Genomic DNA, 21,073 nt, shown 5'->3' with positions numbered 1-21,073 from the left:
GGTGTTACTCATCATTTGTAGCACGGCTGCAAGTCCAATTTAGATCGAACCCGCGGTCTTTCTGGCGTTTCTGTAAATCGCGTCAGAAACAGAATGGCATCCCTTCCAACCTATCCCTTAATAATGAGTCCACTTCTTCTCCCGAAGACTCGAGTAAACTTTTTGCCAAACATTTTTCTAGTGTTTTCGTTGACCCCAGCAGCAGTCCAGTTAATGTTTCTGATTGTCTTGTTCATACACCGTCGAATGTGATTTCGTGTAATAATGTCTCAATTCATGTTGATTCTGTGTTGGTTGCCCTATCCAAACTCAAACTATCTTTTTCCCCCGGTCCTGATGGGATACCATCAGCATTATTAAAGAAATGTTCTACATTTTTCGCTCCTCTACTTTGCCGATTATACAATAGATCAATACAGGATGGCTATTTTCCGTCACTGTGGAAAAAAGCCTGGCTCATTCCAATCCACAAAAAGGGCGACCGTTTTTCATGTACTAACTATAGGGGTGTGTCCATATTGTGTTCGTCTTGCAAAGTGTTTGAGTCAATTGTTCACTCGTCTATTCGTTCGTGTGTTACAAGTGTAATTTCAGAATATCAACACGGATTCATGCCAAAACGTTCAACCTCTACTAACCTAATGTGCCTTGTATCCTCGATCTTTAACAACATGGAGCGTGGCTCTCAAGTGGATACTATATATACCGACTTTAAAGCAGGTTTTGACTCTATATCGCTAGCTTGTTTACTTTCTAAGCTCGAGAAACTCGGAATTGGTGATCCCCTTCTATCCTGGCTTAAATCTTACCTTTACGGTAGATCTTATAAGGTCAGAGTCGAAAATAGTTTTTCCGAGCCTTTTATTGCCTCTTCTGGGGTACCCCAAGGCAGCGTACTTAGTCCCCTACTTTTCATACTGTTTATCAACGATTGTGTTAATGTTCTTCCTCCTGATGGTTGTTTGCTTTACGCTGACGACATCAAAATTTTCCTACCAGTGACCTCGTTAACTGATTGTGCGCGTCTACAGGATTACATAGATTGTTTTAATGTTTGGTGTAACTCTAACGGTCTTAGTCTGTCTCCGGATAAATGTTGTGTGATTTCATATGGCCGCTCGTCCAATAAGATCGAGCACGATTACGTTCTTTGTGACACTGTACTTAACAGAGTTACTGTCACAAGGGACCTTGGAGTGTGGATCGACGAGAAACTCTCGTTCTAAGAACACATCGAAATCACCCTTAATAAGGCCAATAAAATGCTCGGTCTCATTATTCGTATGTCCTCTGAGATCACTGATCCTATGTGTTTAAAGTCCCTGTACTGCTGTTGGGTCCGCCCGATACTTGAAAATGCGTCGGTAGTTTGGTGGCCTGCCGGCCTAACACTGGTCGATAGGATCGAACGAATCCAGCGGAAATTCACTCGTGTCGCTATCCGTCGTTTTCTTGGACGATCGGATCGAATTCCTTCGTATCCTATCCGATGCCGTTTGCTCGGGCTAGAGACATTAAGAACGCGCATTTATCACATCCAGTCATATTTCATTGCCTGCCTCCTTTCCAATGACTTGGATGTTCCCGCCCTCCTATCCTCGATTCCTATCTATGCCCCCTCACGTCGTCTTCGTGACCGACCCCCGCTCCTTATTCCTTCCCGCCAAACTCGTCATGGCCAGAATGACCCTTTCTTGCGCGCTCTTTCTGCCTTCAACGATTCATATCTCCTATTCGACTTCAACGTCCCAGTTTCCCAATTCCGCTCCCGTCTTCGTGAATCCTCATCCCTTATGTTTCCCTAGATTATAAGAACAGATTTGTAAAACCCTAGAGGCCAACACATTTAAATAAATAAATAATAATAATAATAATAATAATAATAATAATATGGTGCTGTGCAACAAATGTCATAAGTGGTACCAATACGCGTGTGTCGGCACCACCGCGATAGCTGAATCCCGTACGTGGAGGTGCGATTTGTGTGTGAAGCAGGCGGTAAAGTGCGAAGCCAAGGAGAAGAGGTGTCCAAAAACCCCAATGGAAGCCATCGCGAAGACGAGGAAGCCAGCTGAAAGCTGCGACGGCGAAAAAATAGCCAAAAGAGCAGCATATAGCGAGGGCGAAACCTCGGCGAGTAAGAAGCTGTCCACAGAAGAATGGGTACCCACATCGATCCAAGCTGCAAAAATACCCCCTACCACAAACGCGTCGAAAAAAGCGAGAATCCAAGCGGCACTGGCACGACTTATCGAAGTGCAACAATTAGAGAAGGAAATAGCTCTGAAAGAATTGGAGCTTAAAATGGCGAACCTGAAGCATAAACAGGAAAGAATTATGCTTCAAATCGAGGAGGCAAAAAGATCGAAGCGATCTTTCGCAAATAGCTCCTCGAATATGAAGCAGAGTGCACGCGAGCAGCAGCAGTGTAACGCAGCAGCGAACGTTTGTGAAGTGGTTGAGAGAGTGCGCATCGGAACGGTACCAGCAAACCCTGCGGCAGTAGCAATCGTGGAAGCAACAGCTCGTACCGAACAACACGCGTCGGCGCAACCACCTTCCCAGCCACAAAACTGCTCTGCTGCCAACGCACGCACACAACTAGGCTGCGAAACGCGGGACAACACGCTCCCTCATGAGACGGTCCAATCTGGAGGAGCAGAACCGTTGACGAACATTTATGCGTTGAGATCCATGGTACCGAGGGTACCATTCCGCATAGTGTCCACCAGAAACCAACAAGGACAACAAGCCATCGAAAAAATAAGCACCCTCCAAGAAGAGCCAGCGACAACACCGGTGCAATCTATACTGGCACGAAGCGCCGGTGAAACCGGTAAGCCAGAACCTCCGGAGATCAGCTTTACGGCAGGCGCGACGAGAGATGGTTCGAGCGTGAGCAAGGAAGGATCGGCGAATGCGACGGGAGGCGACAACAGGCAATACGAGTTCGCCAATACTCGTAGTAGCATAAAGCTAAGTCGGCCGCCTCAAGAACTTTTCTTCACCTCATTAATGAACCCTTTTGCTCACTTTCAGGGACTGTCGATACCGCCGTTCCTGAAAGGGGAGCCGAAGTTGATGATCGAAACGATACACACCGATCTGACAGCACAACCCGAGATAGGCAGCACTGGCGTACCGGCTAGCGATAGAAGCCGGTTGAGATGGTCGGGCTACAGTTTCGGCAGCTTCGTCGGGGCCACATTCAGACAGAAGCTAGTGCGGTGCATTAATAACGGCGTACAATTCCTGCGTACAACGACTCTAAAAGAGAAGAATGCACAGATTAGTGAACGCACACATACACTCACCGATACAAACAGAAGTAGGGTTATGTATACACCATGCGCGTTGCAGAACAGATGTACGGACCAAATGAATGTGTGGTTTTGCATTCAACAAGCAATCGGTAGAGAAAATCGGCGAAAAGTAACACCGCTTGTAGATAGGAGAAGGTTGATTGCTGGGTTGATCGTAGGGATGCGAAATCGTATGAATAAGAAATACGAAAGGCACAAAGCACGCGTTGAGAATGAGGAGAGGCTGCCAACAACACAACTTTTATACTGGCAGGATAGGGAGGTGGCTGTCTATAAACGAACGCTAATGCGATATCTAAAATCATATCGAAAGCCGAAAATATGTACATCGTGCAGAATTTGAGTAAATCCTGCTTTACTAAGGATTTACGGGGTGGGGTGTTGGCACGATGTGCACCTCGTGCAGATTAGCTGCCGCAATATTTACAAAACAACGAGCTGTCAAGGACAGCTCGAATAATTCGTAAAAGAAACTCCAGATGGCGTTGTGAGTTAGATAAGGACGAACAGATATCCCCAAAATGAGACAACTGGCTGAGCTGTTAAATAGGGCCAATAAGGGAAAAGTTCGACACAGGTCGCTAAGCGAGGTTACTTAGGGTCAAGTAGATCAGCTGGTCTGAAACAAAGCGCCATTGAAGACGGCGCTTAGTTGCAAATTATTTAGGAAGAAAGACAGACCAATTTTTGAACTGATCGGCGGAACCCTGAATACGCGAGCGACAGTTACAAAAATTCTGTAGCAGCAACTAAAATAAACATAAAGCTACACCCGTAACAACATAGACCGTTCCGCCATACGTAGGATTGACTATCCTGCTATGGGGGGAAATCAATTAGTCACTGAAAGCCAAGCCCACAAGTGGGTACAGGCAGGCCTTGACCGACATCGGTTGTTGAGCCAAAGAAAAAAAAAAAATTCCACCTCTTTTGCGTCTGTCTATCTCCCACAGGCAGCTAATACCCGTTGGTTCGTTGTTCTTTCAGATTAGATACCCCCAGAAGCGGGACACGGGCGTGTACGAGTGCCAGATCTCCACTACGCCACCGGTCGGGCACTCAATGTTCCTCGCCGTCGTAGGTAAGTGTCCAGCCGCACTAAATGCACGGGGCTGATACTGGTTTAATACCCGTTTAGGATACGTATTGCTCGTTCACTCTCTCTCTCTCTCTGAAAGACCTTTGAGTGTTTCGTTTTTCTGGGGTATAGGTTTATTTCCATTTTAACAGACACTTGTTTTCTTCTTACCACGTTTCCTATAACTCCATCATCATCTACAGAGCCAATCACCACGATCGTTGGTGTGCCGGATCTGTACATCAACACGGGCTCAACTGTAAATTTAACCTGTATAGTGCGGAACTCGCCCGAGCCTCCTTCAACCATCTTTTGGACCCACAACAATCAGGTAAGCAGAAAACGGGTGATTTTGTGTTTCTGGGGTTGCGGAAGATTTGTTTTATGGTGCGTTGGATTATAGCTTGAATTAATGTGGAAACATGTTCGAAAGCTTTAGGTTCAAACTTTATCCATTTTGATGTCACGTTAGGAAGAGGGATGTACTTGGACATATTTTAAGAGACGGTGTGTTTTGCGCCTTGAATGAACCAGTTGTAAGGCAAGGTGAATAATAAATCAAGCCGTTTTAAATCTTCTTTGTAAATAAATGGACGGAGGTGTCAATATTATTCAACATAACTTCATAAATAACAATAACAAATAACGATAAGCTTGTATAAAATGAACAATTGGAAATGAAAATTGTTGGTCGGTCACGTTCCCTTTAAAAATGCGCTTCAAAGCAAATAGCTCACAGCTTTCACTACATCGTTCTTAAAAATCAATAAAAATGAATGGATCGAATGAAGAGTGTCAATGTCAATTGATTGTGAGCTTTTTAGATTGGAGAGCAAAATTTCTATATTCCATTTTGAGTGATTCTTCCTCATTTCACACTTCACACTTTATTTTTATTTTTTGCAGGAGATCAACTACGATTCACCCCGGGGCGGTGTGTCGGTCATAACGGAGAAGGGTGAAACGACGACATCATACCTGCTAATACAGCGCGCCCGCACTACGGACAGCGGGAAGTACGTCTGCTCCCCATCGAATGCCGATCCTTCCACGATCAACGTGCACATCCTGAATGGTACCGTCCTCACTTTACCGTGTCAATAATGTTTCGTCAAATAATAGCATGCTTTTTCTCTCTTCCTCTCTCTCTCTCTCTCTCTCTCTCTCTCTGTCTCTCTCTCTCTTGTTTTTTGTCCTTAAAGGGGAACATCCGGCGGCTATGCAGCACGGTGGCCAGCTTCGGATAGGGGATCCACTGTATGTGTTCGTGCTTTGGCTGATTAGCTTTCTGCTGGGGCGGCGATGAAAGTATGTCGATGCCACAGCCACATGCAGAAGGTGGAAAGGAACAGGGAAACGCACCACAAAAACACACGCACACATATGCACGCCCAGCACGTACCCAGCTGCACATCAAAGTGAAGCACGCAAATTAGAGCTAATTAGATTAAATGTGCCAGTCGACCAAAGGGTGCGCGGTGTTGGGTGTTTTTTCCCGCGTAAAGGAGGGAAGGAGTGTGCACACGGTGTGCGTGCGGTGATGTAGGATAAATTAATTTGCGGTACTCAAATGGCCAAACGATTGTGGGGAAAATATTGTCCGTGCTGTCACTGATTGGAGCTAAATGATGGGATGTGTCGATGTTAGCCGTTCGAGGTGTGATGATCGATGAAGGTGGGGTCGCAGGGCAGCTTAATTAGTTCCAAAGTGGATGACTTCCGATTGAAACCACGTGTGGCGTTTTGGTTTTGTTCTCTTTCATGCACACAAGCCATCTGATTATTTTGTAAAAAAAAGCTCGCTACAAGCACCAATATTTGCGTAAACAATTTCATCCTCATGTTGGGTGGCGTCATTTTTCGTCAAATCAAATACGGAAATAGATCAAATAGATGTCATGCAAAATCAGGCACATCATTTTGTTTGATTCGTATCTTCCTGGTGGTTATTATTTTCCTTCGTCGAGAAACAGTGGCTGTGTTTGATTTTATATGTGTAACCGTTGCCCCAGCTAGATATGGTTCAATTGTGCGGAATTTTACAAAAAAGGAATGAAACGGTTGTTACAGAGCAGCAGCCATTGAGGTTAAGCGTGGGTTAAGCGCAAGCGGTATCGCTGACACTGACAGTTCTTTGATCAATTTTGACGATACAGAGATTAGATGTGAACCGCCTAAAATGTCAGCGAAAGCGGAGGGACAAGACAAAAAAACTAAACAGGCAACATGGTTGTTTTAGGTAAATGAATAATAAAGAAAATGAATATGTAAAAATGATGGAATGAGATGAGATATTGTATGTTTGATTATTGTTGTACCAGCAAAGAAATAAAAAAATCGACTGAGGTAAGTAAATGTTTCTAGAGAATTAATTTGAATTGAAATAACAAAAAGGACTTTTACCACTTATTGGTAAATTGTATAATCAAAACAGTGAATATATCATTTTAGTGTTTTTCAATTGCAAATAAAAAAATTCCAAACCAATCTGTTTTTGTTTTGCGCATTACAGACTGGAAAATTTGTTTAAAGCTATTAATAGGCCCCTTTACGTTTTTAGATCGTAGGCTGAAATTTCAGCCTGTCAGCTGTTTGCATTGAATAGCGGTTTTCGAGCAGCTGTCAAAGTGGGTATAATATACAGGTATCCTAAGATATATGTATTTAGAAGGCTGATATTTATCACCTCTGTTTCTGAACAGGAGATTTTAAGAATGTTTTGTGTATTCGTCAAATTTACCAGAAACCCGGATTGAGCAAAAGTTTTCTTCCGTCGTGTCAAAAACTGACGTTCAAATTTGATTAAAAAAATCACGTTATGAGACCACCTGGTCTACGTACACTTTAATTCTAGAATCCTCTACATGATCTCTTCAATGCACCTTGGGATAAATGAAAACACCACCTTGTTTTGCCATTTTTTCGAGCTGATACTCGCATCTAATTCTAGCTTCGAGTCTAAAATAATCTAGACTGAAAATCGCAGTCTAGTTTTTTGTGTGGTTTTACATGGAGTTTATACATGATTTCAGCTGTCAAACTCCTCCTCCAACTAATAAAGCTGACTAGAATTGTGAAGGGCCCAAATCATAGAATATCTCAAGCCATAAAAATTACCCCATCGAACGAAACCATCGACTGTCTCGAGCTGCTTTCGAGGATTAACCTCTATGTTCCTGTCAGAATACTCCATCGCCGGCTAATGCTAGCAGTCGCTGAAACCCGAACAACCTACGGCTCTCGCAACCCTCTTCTTTGTATGTGTCGTCTACTAAATTCAGCTGAGCTTCTATGAGCCTAGAATGACGATAGCTGACTTCACGTTTAAGTGTTCGGAATGCGTCTAACAATAACAATATATACATATTTTGTCCGTTATCTAATGTATGTTATAAATAAAATTTGACTCGAGAAGGCTTTACACTCCATCGATTAATACACAATAAACTACACCCAATTTTGTGATTTCTATAGTAACACTTATATGATAAAAAATAATACGTCCAGGTAATTATTATTATTATTGCTAAACGGTTCATTTGGAAAGATTTGGTAAATATCCTAGTAACGAGGGTTCAAGTTGTGTCCACTGCATCATATTATCAAAAAGTATTACCGTTCAAGAGTTTGCGTACACTCCAAGTGTTGGCTCTCAGATTCCTTTTTCTGTAAATTTCACTCGATGTGCTCTTGCGATAGGACAAGTGTTACGCAGCTTAAAGCAAATAATTTTGAATAGAATAAATTGTTGATAATGATATTCAAATATACTTAAAATGGTAAAAAAAAATCTCTGAAATTTCAACATTATAAGGCAACTAGGTCCTTGTTCACGACAATATTTATTACAGCTTGAATATAATATAAAAGTATCACACAGAAGAAGACATTCCTGTTTCGCTGAAATCTCTCCACAACTGAATATATTCTACATTAGACCATTGAAAAATGTATATTACTCATGCGCTAAAAATAATAAATCGTGCACAATAAATCATCCTTCAAATCGTACCTAATTTTACGGCATAGCAAAGCACCAGCTTCTCTTCCAAATCTTTGTAGGAACGACGTGTCGAAAACACTTCACGATCGTGTGTAATTTCAACCTTTCTCGTTTCGCTGTCACGCTTTCCACACCTCGCCTTCTAATACCGCCCAAAACTCCTTTTCAACGCTCGAAGACGAACAAACTACCCTTGCCACAATACAAGCACTTAGCCGTTGTAATGGTTCGGAAGTAATTTCGATGTTTTCCGGTTGGTTGAAATTGACCTTCCCCCGCGTTTTGTGCCCTTTCTAGCGGTACCGTGCTCACTCGCATGCGGTCTGCGGTTGGGATGCTTAGCATCATATGTTATGCTTTCATTTCTGCACCTTTTATTCACCACCACCGCCGCTTCAACGGTACGACGGTTCGCTGCTCCGTGTCCGGGTGAGCAGGATGCAGGGTAGGTATTGTGGTCGCGCGGAACGAATGGGGAAGCGTGTCAAAGAAAAATATATTTATATGAGAAAGCGCTACAGTACTAGGGTGCGGGAAGGATTTTCGCAAGGATATGTACTTTCGGAGAGTTCCGTTCCGGTTCGTGGTTGAGCAAAATGTGGCATCGTCACGATCGCAAACGATATTGGGTCACCTAGGTAACAAAAGGCGGAAGAACGGCGCAACCGGGTGGATGGATGGATGTTTTTGTGGCTTCAAAAGTACAGGAAGTATGGTGAGTCTGATTATGTGCGTCCTTTTGTGGTACAGACGCTGTCACCTTCCTTCGGTGGTGGATCGTGGCTTACATGGCTTAATTAAGATTGTCACCGTACTAGATGGTACGGTAGCGTGCTGCTTGTACGGGAAGGATACGGAAGAGTAAACATGAAACTGGAAAGCTGTCGTTTCCAATCCTCCGAAGGTTCGCGCAGCGGTGAATCTCACCTACGTTTGCAGAAGCAAACTCCATACATTACAACACTTTTGTTATTTTCCTTTTTTTTTTTTTAGTTTGGTGGAAAATTGGAAGTCTATTGTGCAGAAAGTTCGCTATTTATGCTCGCAGAGTGAAAATGAAAATAGAGCGTTATTTTTTTGGAGACGTCGACAGCTGTGCCGAAATCGCTCGAATCGAAATTGAATGTAAACTCTGCTGCACCCTCAAGCGTTCTCGTTCGATTCGAAACCATTGGTTGCCATTTTGTTATTGATGCATTACGACTGCAAAACGACCAAAAATAAAACCAACCCCAAGTGAATGAACCAAAACATGAGCAACTAATTTTCCCCATCATTACCTCCTACAAATTTAAACGCTTTCGAAGAAAAACGAATCTCCTCGTCTGAAGTGTTGCCACCTGCGCGCACCCAGATTGATTGGCCAACGGGTGTGTTGTTGTGTTGCTGCTACTGCTGCTGCTGGTGTGAGATTGAAATCTGCGCTTTGTATGCATGGAATTCTTTACAAAAGATGCGGATCAGCATTTTCGTTCCGTTTCGTTTGAAAGTGAAAATGTGAAAGTACACTGCACACACACACACACACACACACACACACACACACACACACACACACACACCAAAGGGCAGTATCGTTTTGTTAGCATGATTTGTAATTTCATGATCCGTTTGGTTCAAAGTTATTCCAGTGTGGAGGCCAAGTTGCTTCTATAGCGTGCTGAGCTGAGAGCAATTTATGCTGACATCGGATCACAGATGAAGAGTTTCTTGAAGAAATTTGACATGCAAATTAGGAACTGTCGACATACAGATGGTGCTATCGAAGTAAATAAACAGATTGTAGTTTCGTAGACCTTTTCCTAATTTTAAAATTTTCTCTTCAGAAATAGAAGCGGACTTGCCCTATTCATGTATGGCTGCGAATTTCTTCATAAGGAATATTTCTTATGATAAAATATTTGATATAAAAGCCAACATTTGATCATTGTGATGCTACGATATTTATCATTTAAATTTCAAAAATCACCATTTTAAAGTTTTGCAATTTAAAGTAAATACAATACCATAAAGCTTTAACGAGCTTTTACCCTCGTCCTGTGCTACATAGCTTGCTATAATTATGCTATAAATTGTGATAAAGCTACATCCGGTGTACAAACTTGAGCTTACGATGAGCTTTTAAAAGCTCCATAATGTATTGTGCAAATTTGTATGAAAATTAGCTAAGCGTTTTTGTGTTTTATGACAAATTTCTTATAGGATCTGATTTTTACAAAAAAAATCTATACAAAAAACCTTGTTCTTTAAACGTCTTTATTTTATTCGTAAAATGTTCAGTTTTTTATTTACAGGGTTTCCCACGATTTATTGGTTGGTTCCCAACAAATTTTGGCTCGTTAGCATATTTTTTTGGTGCGTTCCCACGATTGTTTAGCCGATTCCCAGAATTTTTTGGTTCAATTGTATTGATATCCAATACCAATAAATTATGGGAACGAACCAAAAATCTATGGGATACGAACAAAAAATCGTGGAAACGCATCAAAAAATCATGGGAACTGACCAATAAATCGCGGGAAACCCTAGTAAGAGTACAAACATAAACGAACAGTCAAAAGGTTGAAATTTGAATGAAATTGTTACTCCTTTCTTTCTTTTGCTTCATTTTTAACGTTGTACTGCGATTTTGTTAGGTACAAACACCTCCGCAACAAACCAGAATCATCCCCTTTGGAGCAATTTGCACAATGCAACGTGTATTTCCGGTTAAGGTAAACCATCGTTTAGTTTCCCTCATCATCAGCACGCGCCGAGCATTAGTGTTTCGCGCGAATTGGTAACAGGCGCTTAGAAAGCTCGTTTTTCTTTTTCTATCCCTCATCACCGCGCCTTCCCCGCTTCCCAAGAAAACCGTTCTAAACAGCCAACCGGAACTTTAGAACCATCGTCTTTGGCAAAACATACAATCGTCACAACTGGCACAACGAGCACGATCGGTTCGAAAAAAAAAGCATACCAACCCACCCAACGATCTGGCGAGCAACCCAGCAAACACACACAACAACACAGATACACCCATTCGTTCCGATTTTACCACACGCTCATGGCTGCAGATTATCGGCTGTGAAGTGTTATCGGGATCATTTCGACGCCAGCGATGGAATAGAAATGGCCGTGCAGCAGCAAACGGCAACGTCCCAGGAAACGACACGTTTACTATGCGCCTCCTTCTCTTCCCTCCTTCAAACAAATGGGAACGTTTCGTGCCTGGGTAGAGAGCCCCACCGTGTCGTACGGTCGTTTGCGCTGCCGGTCATTCCGTGAGCCGTTTGGCATGTTTGCGCTGGCAAAGGCTAAAGAAACAAAACACCAACACAGCCACGCAAACAGAGACACAGGAGGAAATGAGATCCGCTCACGTCAGCGTAAGAATATGAGCCATTGTTTCCATTGTGCCGTGGTGCAGTGCGGCGGCACGATGCTTATAGTGCTTACGACTCGATTCCCCAGTTACGATTATTTTGCTCGCCAAAACCGTCCGCACCGGAATGGGATCGTTCCCGGGGATAAAACGGGGATTGTCTCGTATCCCGCTATTACTTACAAAGTGTGTTTGTGTGAGTATGTGTGATTATTATCGAAAAGGGGGAAATAATCGAAAGCGGCCAACGGCTTCGACCGGCTGAGCACACGGGCGGAGCGGAGTTTTGTTGGCGTGTTGTGTTCGATGCAGATATGCATATGATTTGAATTTTCTGATTTCTTGCAGCATGCTATCTGCTGGTGTATGGTTATGGTTTCGTATCACTGTGCTGAAGCATCTCGTTTGCCTAATGGAAACCGTGTAATGTTGATAGTTTTGGTACAAAGCACCAGGCGTCTCCATGACGTTATTTTCCTTTTAAATATGGAATTGTTTTGCAGCTCGATTCCTTGTCAATTCCTGCTAAAAGCATCATTATTGTGAACAAAAGTTGAGGGACCATCCAGTTCTTGTTTTACCCTTAATTTGAAAATACTTATAATTGAAATATTAAAATTGGTTGAACTGAAAATTGATTTTTCAGAGAACATATCAAACTCACCTAGAAGACATATTTGGCAGCCTGCATTATAAAATGATTTTATTGCGTCCATCAATTGGACAAAAACAGTCAAAAGGTTTACTTTTCGTTTCGAATTATTTCAATTTTTCCTTCTTCATGGTGTAGTTCTAGCAAAACTTTAATTGAAGCTGGTTCTATATTTACAAGCACTATCAATGGTAAGCATACAATCCATTTCATTAGCTTTTTACCCCCTCAGCTCATAAGCTGTTGTTTACCAACCGATCCATTTCAATCAATTAATTAAAGAGGCTTAGAATCAAATTTTCCAAATTAATTCATTTACTGTAATTGATACCGTTGGTCAACGTCCGCATACCACCACCATTTGCATCCCAAACCCGTAACGTAAATTGACCAGCACATACATCCATCACCGGTGCCACAGCGCAGCAATGCCCAACCTGGGTATGCTCCATTGAAAAAAAAAAACAAACATCATTGGCCAAAAACATATTTATTTTATGCTTCGGTTAAACATAAACTTGACTGTTTTATTGCTGGCTCCCGGTGTCTGGCACAAACACACATACACACACACAGCAATACATTTTTATGAAGCCATTACCCGCTCAATCGCTTGGTGCACAAACACAGTGCCGGATTGGCAAACGTTGCGTCAGGTGAATTGTCATTATCGTTCCGCTTTTGTGTGTGGCTGTGTGTGTACAGAGCGTACAGGGATGGTGCCTGACCTTCCCCGTGGTCAGTACTTTTGTGCTTTTGTGCTCTGTTTATCTCACCGGCTGGAGTCGATCTGGCGCATGACTCTTCGCGCGGTCACTTTTCACGTTCGCTTTTTTGCTTCTGGTTCAGCCTGATCTTTTTGACCCCTCCGGCAGACAATAAACCGATCCCGGCACCTATGCAGGGGTAAATATTGTGTGGACAAACAGTGCCCACCGAAACCAGTGGACATGTGTGGGGTGACACTCGGATTGATTTAGCACACGGGATACCCGGTTTCGGGGTGTATCTCTTTTCTTTCGCGCTTCCCACACCGCCTGTAATGAGTCGGTGTTGATTATCAATTTGTGGTAATTAATTCGATGCGAATAAACACTTTAATATCCTGTTTTGATCGCGTTTGCTATTTTTTTATTTATTCTTTTGCTTGCATGTGTGTTTTTACGTTAGCGTGTAATTGTTTTCGGTGCTCTGGTGGAGGAGGGAAAATGGAATTGTACACATTCGCTAATTAAATATTTGCCTTGATGGAAAGTTGTTGGCAGCTCAATTTGAATCGGGCGTGCAATTGTTACAGTGTGCAGTGTTTCACCTGTAATGGATGTTCATATTGATAGAAGCGGTTGTCATGTTTGCAGAGCGTCACAAAGTAGATGAAATGAAGAGTAATCATGGCGAAATGGTGTTTAAATATTAATTTTTATTTTATGATTTTCTCCATTCAAAATGCTTTATTTGACAACCCTTCATTTGCTGAATTTGGGGATCTGTAAGCCTACGGCGGTATATTTAACGCATTTAAATAATGAATAAACTAGTTAATAATTAAAAAACCGTGTTACTTTCTCAAGTCAAACGAGCAAAGCTGTGCATCTGGCGCTAGAAACACAATCCAGTCACTTGCACTTGCCTGTTGATTAACTCATAAATCCTTTCGTTCATAGCTCACTCAATTGCCAAGCATACAGTTTGTGTATATGTGTGTGTGTGTATTGTTTACACCATCTTCCTTCATTTTCCCATATGCAAACGACTTTCATTTTGCGACTTCACTTTATGGCTACTGATTTTGACTGACTGCTGCAGCGCTGCTAGGCTGCAAGCTCGTAGCCGTCCCTCAAATCAGCGCGGATTTAAATTGGTAGCACGTGAAAATTGAACGTTGAAGTTTTAGGACAAGTTTGTTTGGACGGATCGGGTAAGGGGAAGGGTTACAGTTGAGAAGCAAGAGAAAAGGCAATAAAATTTTATCGCACATCGAGTAATGATCCGGGCGCCCGCGAATCGGCTGGCCGCATATATCCGCCCGCAGGAATCCGCACGAATTGGGACTACTGCTGCTGGAAGGGAAATTTTAAAAGGAAAAAGGTTATAAATGAATACACACACGCACACACCCACACAATCACCCATGAATAGCCACTTTTTAGCCACCGCACATATCCTGTACGGAATGCAACTGGTTGAGCTGGGGGTCCTTTCCTATGCCATTATTCCCGCCTGGTGAAATGGTATGAAATTTGTGGCTTTTCAAGAGGAACCGCTGTCGGAATGGGTTTCTGGTGGGCCATTACCCGCGTTTTATAGAGCAATGAGCATCGGGGTGGAAGCCGAAATTGGATCATAACGGCTGCATCAATCCTTCCGCCGGGCAGAGTGGAATTTGCCGCTGATTTGGTTGGTAAGGGAGCACGGGGAAAGTTGTAAAATTGTGGGTAGATTTATTTATTGAGTAGAAAAATTTGAATCTTTGCATGAAACTGTGGCAACAAATTGGCACCGAGTTGATTTTATTTGAGTAAAACATTTACAGGCTCAGTAAAATTAAAAACATGAAACCGTTTGCCTTTCTGCTCGTTTCATGTTTGGCGGCTGAGTTAAGAAAGGGAACGTTTCCTCACACAACTTAACACTTACGTGTTTGTTTTTCAACTCTGCTGAGTCAATGTTAACACTGCCTTGTTCCAGCCAGACAGAAAAAGGTTCAATTTTTTTGTTAAACATGTTCTTTTTCAGCAGCAGTCTACTCCCCACCAAATCCCAGCACGAAGAAGCACTTTTTGCAATACCACCGAGAGACACCATCACGATACTCGATATGTGCCTTTCACAAGTGAACCAGGTAATGGGAATCGTTTTCCATAACACGATCCTCGTTTTCCAACGATATGGGTAAAACAACAGCAAAAAAAAAGGAAATGGAAAGAAACAGCAACGCAACAAGCCAACGGGTAAAGTTTGCTATCGAATTAGAAATGGAATTGAGCAAAGTGAAATTGAATTGCATTTGTATTAAACTTTTAAAGCATGCTACCACGCGACTGAGCACTGGATGGTGTTGGTAAAAGGAGTGAGTAGCTGCAGCAAAAGTTGCAAGAAGCTGGTACGCCTGCGAAACACAGTCTACAGTGGGGAAGCATTCGTGGAACAAACCGGGAGTTAGATATTTTCATCAGCTGCTTGATCATGTGTTGTACCGACTTTGAGTGATTCAAATGTAATTAACATTTGAGTGACCTTATGCAAAAGCAAAACAGCATTTTACCACTTGCAAAACAATAATCTTTCCTGCAGTTTAAAGGCCGGGCTACATTGATCGTACTCGCACGCGTAATTTTGATTTTCACTAGCGCATCTGGCGGCGGCTGACCGAAGCATTTTGCTAAACAATTTGGAACCGCTCCAGAAAATACGTTATTTTTCCATGTTTTTTACCTCAACTGGACTGGAAAAGCTTTGTAATTGATAGATTAATATGTTGTGCAAGTATTTCAGCCATTTTCGCATCAAAAAACCAAGGAAAAACAACTTAAATTTGAGATCCGGCACGACCATTCCCCCGACGACCAAAAAAAGCTTCCTCCAGCCGCCGCCAGATGCGCTAGTGAAAATTAAAATTACACCAGAGAGTACCATCAATGTAGCCCGGCCTTAAAACGGCATGCTTGCGGCAACAATTTCAATGCTTACGCTACGCCCCGCTAGAGGTCTCACTTGACGATGAGGAGAACTTTACTAGTTCATCGAACATTCTACCAAAGTTAACGTAATGCCCCGATTAAAAGCTGTTAATAAGTCAAAATAGTTCAATTTACTCGCTCCAAGCAGCTAAACAAATATCCTAACGTTTAATAATTGCACACATTCGGTGAAACGCTGTTAAACCGATTTTAGCGAACTGAGCCCAATGTTTTATCAATTTTAAGATTATGTTTCCCTCCGTTCCACGAATGGCACTGGAAAGCTTTTCGAGCTTATTTGCAAAGCTATTAGGCGCGGTTTATTATTTACCAAAACTTTGCTCACCGTTGCTGGTAAATGCTGCTGCTAATCAGGTTGCTGATCGGTACACTTTCTACTGTGCATTGGCACCTGCTGTTGATTGGCAAAACAGTACGCAGGCATACACTGAACTCACTGAACATCTGAATTCGAATGTTCAAAGAATCGGTCATATCGTTTAGCATTACAAAACGAACCGTTTTCATGGAATTGAAGAATGAATTGTACCATGCTTGAGATCGATAATTATCCCTAGTGATAACTACACGGTTTAAGCAAACAATCATTACGGCCTGTAAGTTATTTTGGTACAAAAAATACGGTGTATGATTTTAAAAATAAATTTTAATTGAAAATACACCATTGAAAGCGTGTAAATAATTGATCATCCTTGTGCCTGATTGTTTTCCAATGCAACCAAATACAATGTACTATGTCACTATGACATTGCATCGCACTTTTTGTCTGACAGCTTATAGCATTTCAAAATACAATCAGTAACCATAAAAAAAACCACCATAAGCCTATTTGTTTAAGCGTTCGCTGTGTAAAAATAAACCGAACGCATTCACTTTCTGTCCGGCTAAGGCACACAAAAGTACCAAAAATGCATTGCACCACCAAACAGTTTGGCAGACACACACACTCATACCCACACACCCAAACGACGTGAGCCGCGAGTTTAATCGTCTACGCCTGCTTTCAAAGCAAACATTGTTGCGTGTATGTGCGTTGGCCACTGCATCCCGGTTTTGCATTTTGTTGCCATTCTAGCTGCATAATGCAACTCCATCGAAGCAAGCCGAGCTTAAAAAGCTTGTGGGGCGTTGGTGGCTGTGTCGCTTACGGTTGTAGCAAAACATCACGCGCCCATCCCCCATCACCCTGAGTTTGGGTTCGCAACCTTTTGTCGCTTCAATCACTTTTCCCACTGCGCCATGGGTCGGCATTTGTTGACTGGGTTTTGTTTGCACGGTTTTCCTCCTCCTTCATAAAACATTACATTTTTCCCCTTGTTCTGTGGGGACAGAACGGGGGAAGAGTTGGAAGGGCCGGGGGGTCTATTTTGAGCTGAATTGTGATACATTCTGTATCACCCTCGCCGTGTCCCTCAACAAATCGGTTGCATTGTCACCGCTGACGAGCTTATGAAACGTGCACGCGCTACAAAGCAAACGCTCGGGCGAAGCTTCGATGGAGGTGGCATTTTTATAGCATTCTTCGCCTCATACCGCAACCCGTTTGCCCGTCATTCTATTTTCGGCGCGTTCCGCTCACAGCCGGGTCTAGCGATGACGTTTACTTTCGTATATTTATTTATTTATTTGATATCAGGCTCAACTCAATTTCGCTCCACTGGTTACGTTTTACGGCTCGACTGGTCACTGGGACTATCTCCCCTTTTTTGTTTGCTGGCAGCTCTCCCCCTATCGCTTTCCCTCGGCAAGTGCTATAAACAAATAGATCGCTCTGGCGAGCCTGGTGGTGCAATCCACAATGGTCGAGCTATCACCCACCACCAGCTCCCGGTAAACAGGGAACGATTTTCATTTTAGCATGCCATGGGAAAGCTTTTCGAGTGCAGCCTTCTCCTTCGCTTCGTGGTTTTTTGTTCGTTAGAGGCAACCAGAACGCTTTTCGTACTATCTAGCGGGTGTCGTCCCTCGTTTTGCTTGTGTTTTGTACTCCCTCTATCCTTCTGCAGACCTCCTACCGCCAGTTCATTTCTCAGCCGATGCGATCATTCGATATTCTGATGTGGACACATTTTTATCACTCTTTTATTTTATTGCCCCAGCATGGCGTCCGGGGGCCACTGTGGGCTGAATGAATAACTTTCACCCGCCTTTTTTCTTCTGCATCTTCTCAGCCGACTAAAACCAGTTCCCATTTTTGCCAACCAGGGCGACCTTGTTTCGCGAAAGCGGTCCCACCCACCAAACGGTGCGGGCTGGTCGCTGGGCCAAACCGATGATAGCCAGCTTTTGACAAATAATCTTGCCCCATGGGGGGGTAAAGCAACTGAACTGAAGGTCCCTCGTCGGCAGCTATTGTGTGTGTATGTGTGGCTGTGTGTTTGGTTGTGTGTATGGCACGTTGATTGAGAGAAGCAGTGAACAAAAAAAAAGGAGAAAGGAGAAAAGACGACACACTTGATTGTTCCATAGCGTTAGGAGAGCGTAGAACGCTCGCCGATTTTCCATTTCCACACTTGCGACCCAAAAAAGTGGAACGCACAACCGGAGAAGATTTGATCTTTGGAGCTGTGTGGAGATTTTTTTTCTTGGTTATTTGGCTGTTTTTGCGTGATAGCAAAGGGATTTTTGTATCTGCATGATTTCAATAAGCGATGAAGGATCGTCAGCTGTGCCGAAAGCTGTTGTTTCATATTGAAGCTGTAAAAAGAAATGCGATGCTCCGCAATGCCGTCCGTCACGTTTCGCGCACAATATGGTAAATGTCTTTATTGTGCGATCGATCAATCAGCACGATGGAGTTATGATGATGCCGCCAAGAAACGGATGTTAATTGCTCAATCTTCCAACTCTTGATCGTCAATTAGGATGTATGAAGTTAGAGATATTTTCTAAATGAAATAAACAATGCAAAACTTCCAAAAACAAACTAATACAGCTACAAACTTTCCTATCTAGCCACATCATCATGACGTCTTACAAAAGGGAATGAAGTGGCACGGCCGCGAATGATAAGAAAAGACGACCGTTTTCACGACTGCTTGTTCATTCTCTCTCTCTCTCTCTCTCTCTCTCTCTCTCTCTCTCTCTCTCTCTCTCTCTTTCTCCTGTCTCTTTTTTTCACCGTACTCTGGGAACCGTCTTTACCGACCCCTTCGCAAGAAGTCGTAAATAGAGCACCATAAAATCTTAATTTAGCTCAATTTTTCTTTGGCTCAAATGCCTCCGACTGCCTGCCTGTGACCGAAAAGCCGACGATACCGACACGCCCAGCCTCGCTGACCCACGGTCGGTCCCTTGTTTTAATGAGATAAGTTATCAAACTAATTTCCCCCTTCTTCTTCGCCTTGCACACATGGTGCTGCCTTTCGTGCTGCGGTTGGCTTCAACGTTTTGTCGTTTTTTTGTTACAAAGTTGCAATGCTGTGTCCGTTTTTCTTTTATTGCAAGAGAGCAAGAGTAAGTGTGAGTAAGGCTTATAAAATGGCGCTCAAGGATGTGTAAGGGTTGGAAGCGTTTACAAGCCGCAGTGGACAATAATCCAAGCAGTTCAAATATTTAAGCACAATACACCACACCTTAACAATCGGTTGAATACACAAAACGGTGTTTGGGTAGGAGTTTCAGTGTTTCGAAATAGGATTACAAGCCGGGTTAAATGCTAAGCTGGCCCCGCCTGGTTTCGGGCTGCATGCACCTTCCTCCCCGACAAGCAATAAATAGTTCTCCGAATAATGCGCTACCCCTGCCGTAGTGTCCGTAAGCCTAAAATGCAACACGAAAGCATTGCCATTCCAACACGAAACCCAACGGAAGGCGTGTAAGTGCGGTGCACTGGTTGGTTTCCCATTTCCAACCACAATCTTATTAGCTGCATGGTTTAAAGTATTTAACCCCAAGGGGAGCCCATGCGTTGGAATGGCTACGCACCGGCATGCCTGAGACATTCAATTCTGATTTTGATTGCTGTGAGACAAAGGGCAAGAGGGGGGGGGGCAAAAAAGAAACATTAAGTATCTCTAATCTGCTTACCTACTCAGACACTTCAATCAATCGCACAATTGCTCGTACCGAGAAGTGATCATTGGTGATTGTGCGAACTCCCTGTTCTCGGACCGGTTCTGATTAGAAGTTATCATGCATAAACGACTATCTGATGACGCTTAATGTGGCGAGTCCATAAGTCGCTGGGGCCTGTTCGTCAGTGCACGCCGGAAGCTAATTGAATCGAATAACTAGCAATTAGGGCGGTCAGGTGGAAACGGTTCGTCACACAGAGAACACAGAGAAAGAGTAAATGAAAGAGAGCGAGTAGCTGTACTACTCTTCATTTTTTGTCGTTGTACTATTCTCATTACCAACTCGACTGCGATAGTTCAACTTCAAGAAGGACTGCTCAAAATACCTCCTCCGTTCGTGTCCCATGGGGGAGAAGGTTGTGGGAACTTTGGTGCTGAGAGAGGAATCTGCTCGATTAATGAATTCCCTTAAGTTCATCAGTCTCGAACTGATGGTTTTGACAAATAATCAGCACAGTACAAAAATGTCACTTGGAAGGAAAGCACAAAGCACAAGCTCTAACCTCAACCTAACCCTCCCCTCCTTCCCCACAGCACTTTTTGAGCAAGTTGAGGATGAAATGCGTTCAAATGGCTGGAGGACTGCCGGCAGAGTGCGGCAGAGACAGCAACCGGATGGAATGTGCTTGTGGGATGCCATAAATTTAATTACCGTACAGATCATAAGCTACCGTGCCGGAGTGCCAGAGCCGGGAAGTAGTAGTTTGTGGGGGTCGATGGGTGTAAGAGTTATGATTGTGAAAATAACTTTCAACCATTCTGTCTGTCCTCGCCCGCTCCATGCCCCCCCCCCCTTGTTTGGCCGGGCTTTAAATAGCGTAAAACAACGGAACTGACTGCACGACTCACAATATATTGAGTCGTGGGCAACGCAGA

The 21,073-nt window shown here is 43.2% G+C and overlaps 1 protein-coding gene across 3 annotated transcripts in view; it reads left to right on the top strand.

The window, feature by feature from the left end:
• LOC120902223 (zwei Ig domain protein zig-8-like) overlaps nt 1-6,691 on the top strand; it is a 49,400-nt gene extending 42,709 nt beyond the window's left edge. For all 3 annotated transcript variants that reach the window (XM_040310791.1, XM_040310789.1, XM_040310790.1), the window contains exons 6-9: nt 4,311-4,404; nt 4,605-4,732; nt 5,308-5,476; nt 5,604-6,691. In XM_040310791.1, the coding sequence (XP_040166725.1) occupies nt 4,311-4,404; nt 4,605-4,732; nt 5,308-5,476; nt 5,604-5,707 (495 nt within the window). In that variant the 3' untranslated portion in view covers nt 5,708-6,691. The remainder of the gene's footprint in view (nt 1-4,310; nt 4,405-4,604; nt 4,733-5,307; nt 5,477-5,603) is intronic.
• Nucleotides 6,692-21,073: the final 14,382 nt, after the last annotated feature.

The sequence above is a fragment of the Anopheles arabiensis genome, chromosome 3 (assembly GCF_016920715.1).
Source record: "Anopheles arabiensis isolate DONGOLA chromosome 3, AaraD3, whole genome shotgun sequence".
NCBI classification, from domain to species: Eukaryota; Metazoa; Arthropoda; class Insecta; order Diptera; family Culicidae; genus Anopheles; species Anopheles arabiensis.
The sequence above is the reverse complement of the archived record's forward strand: the minus strand, read 5'-3'. Positions and strand labels throughout refer to the sequence as shown.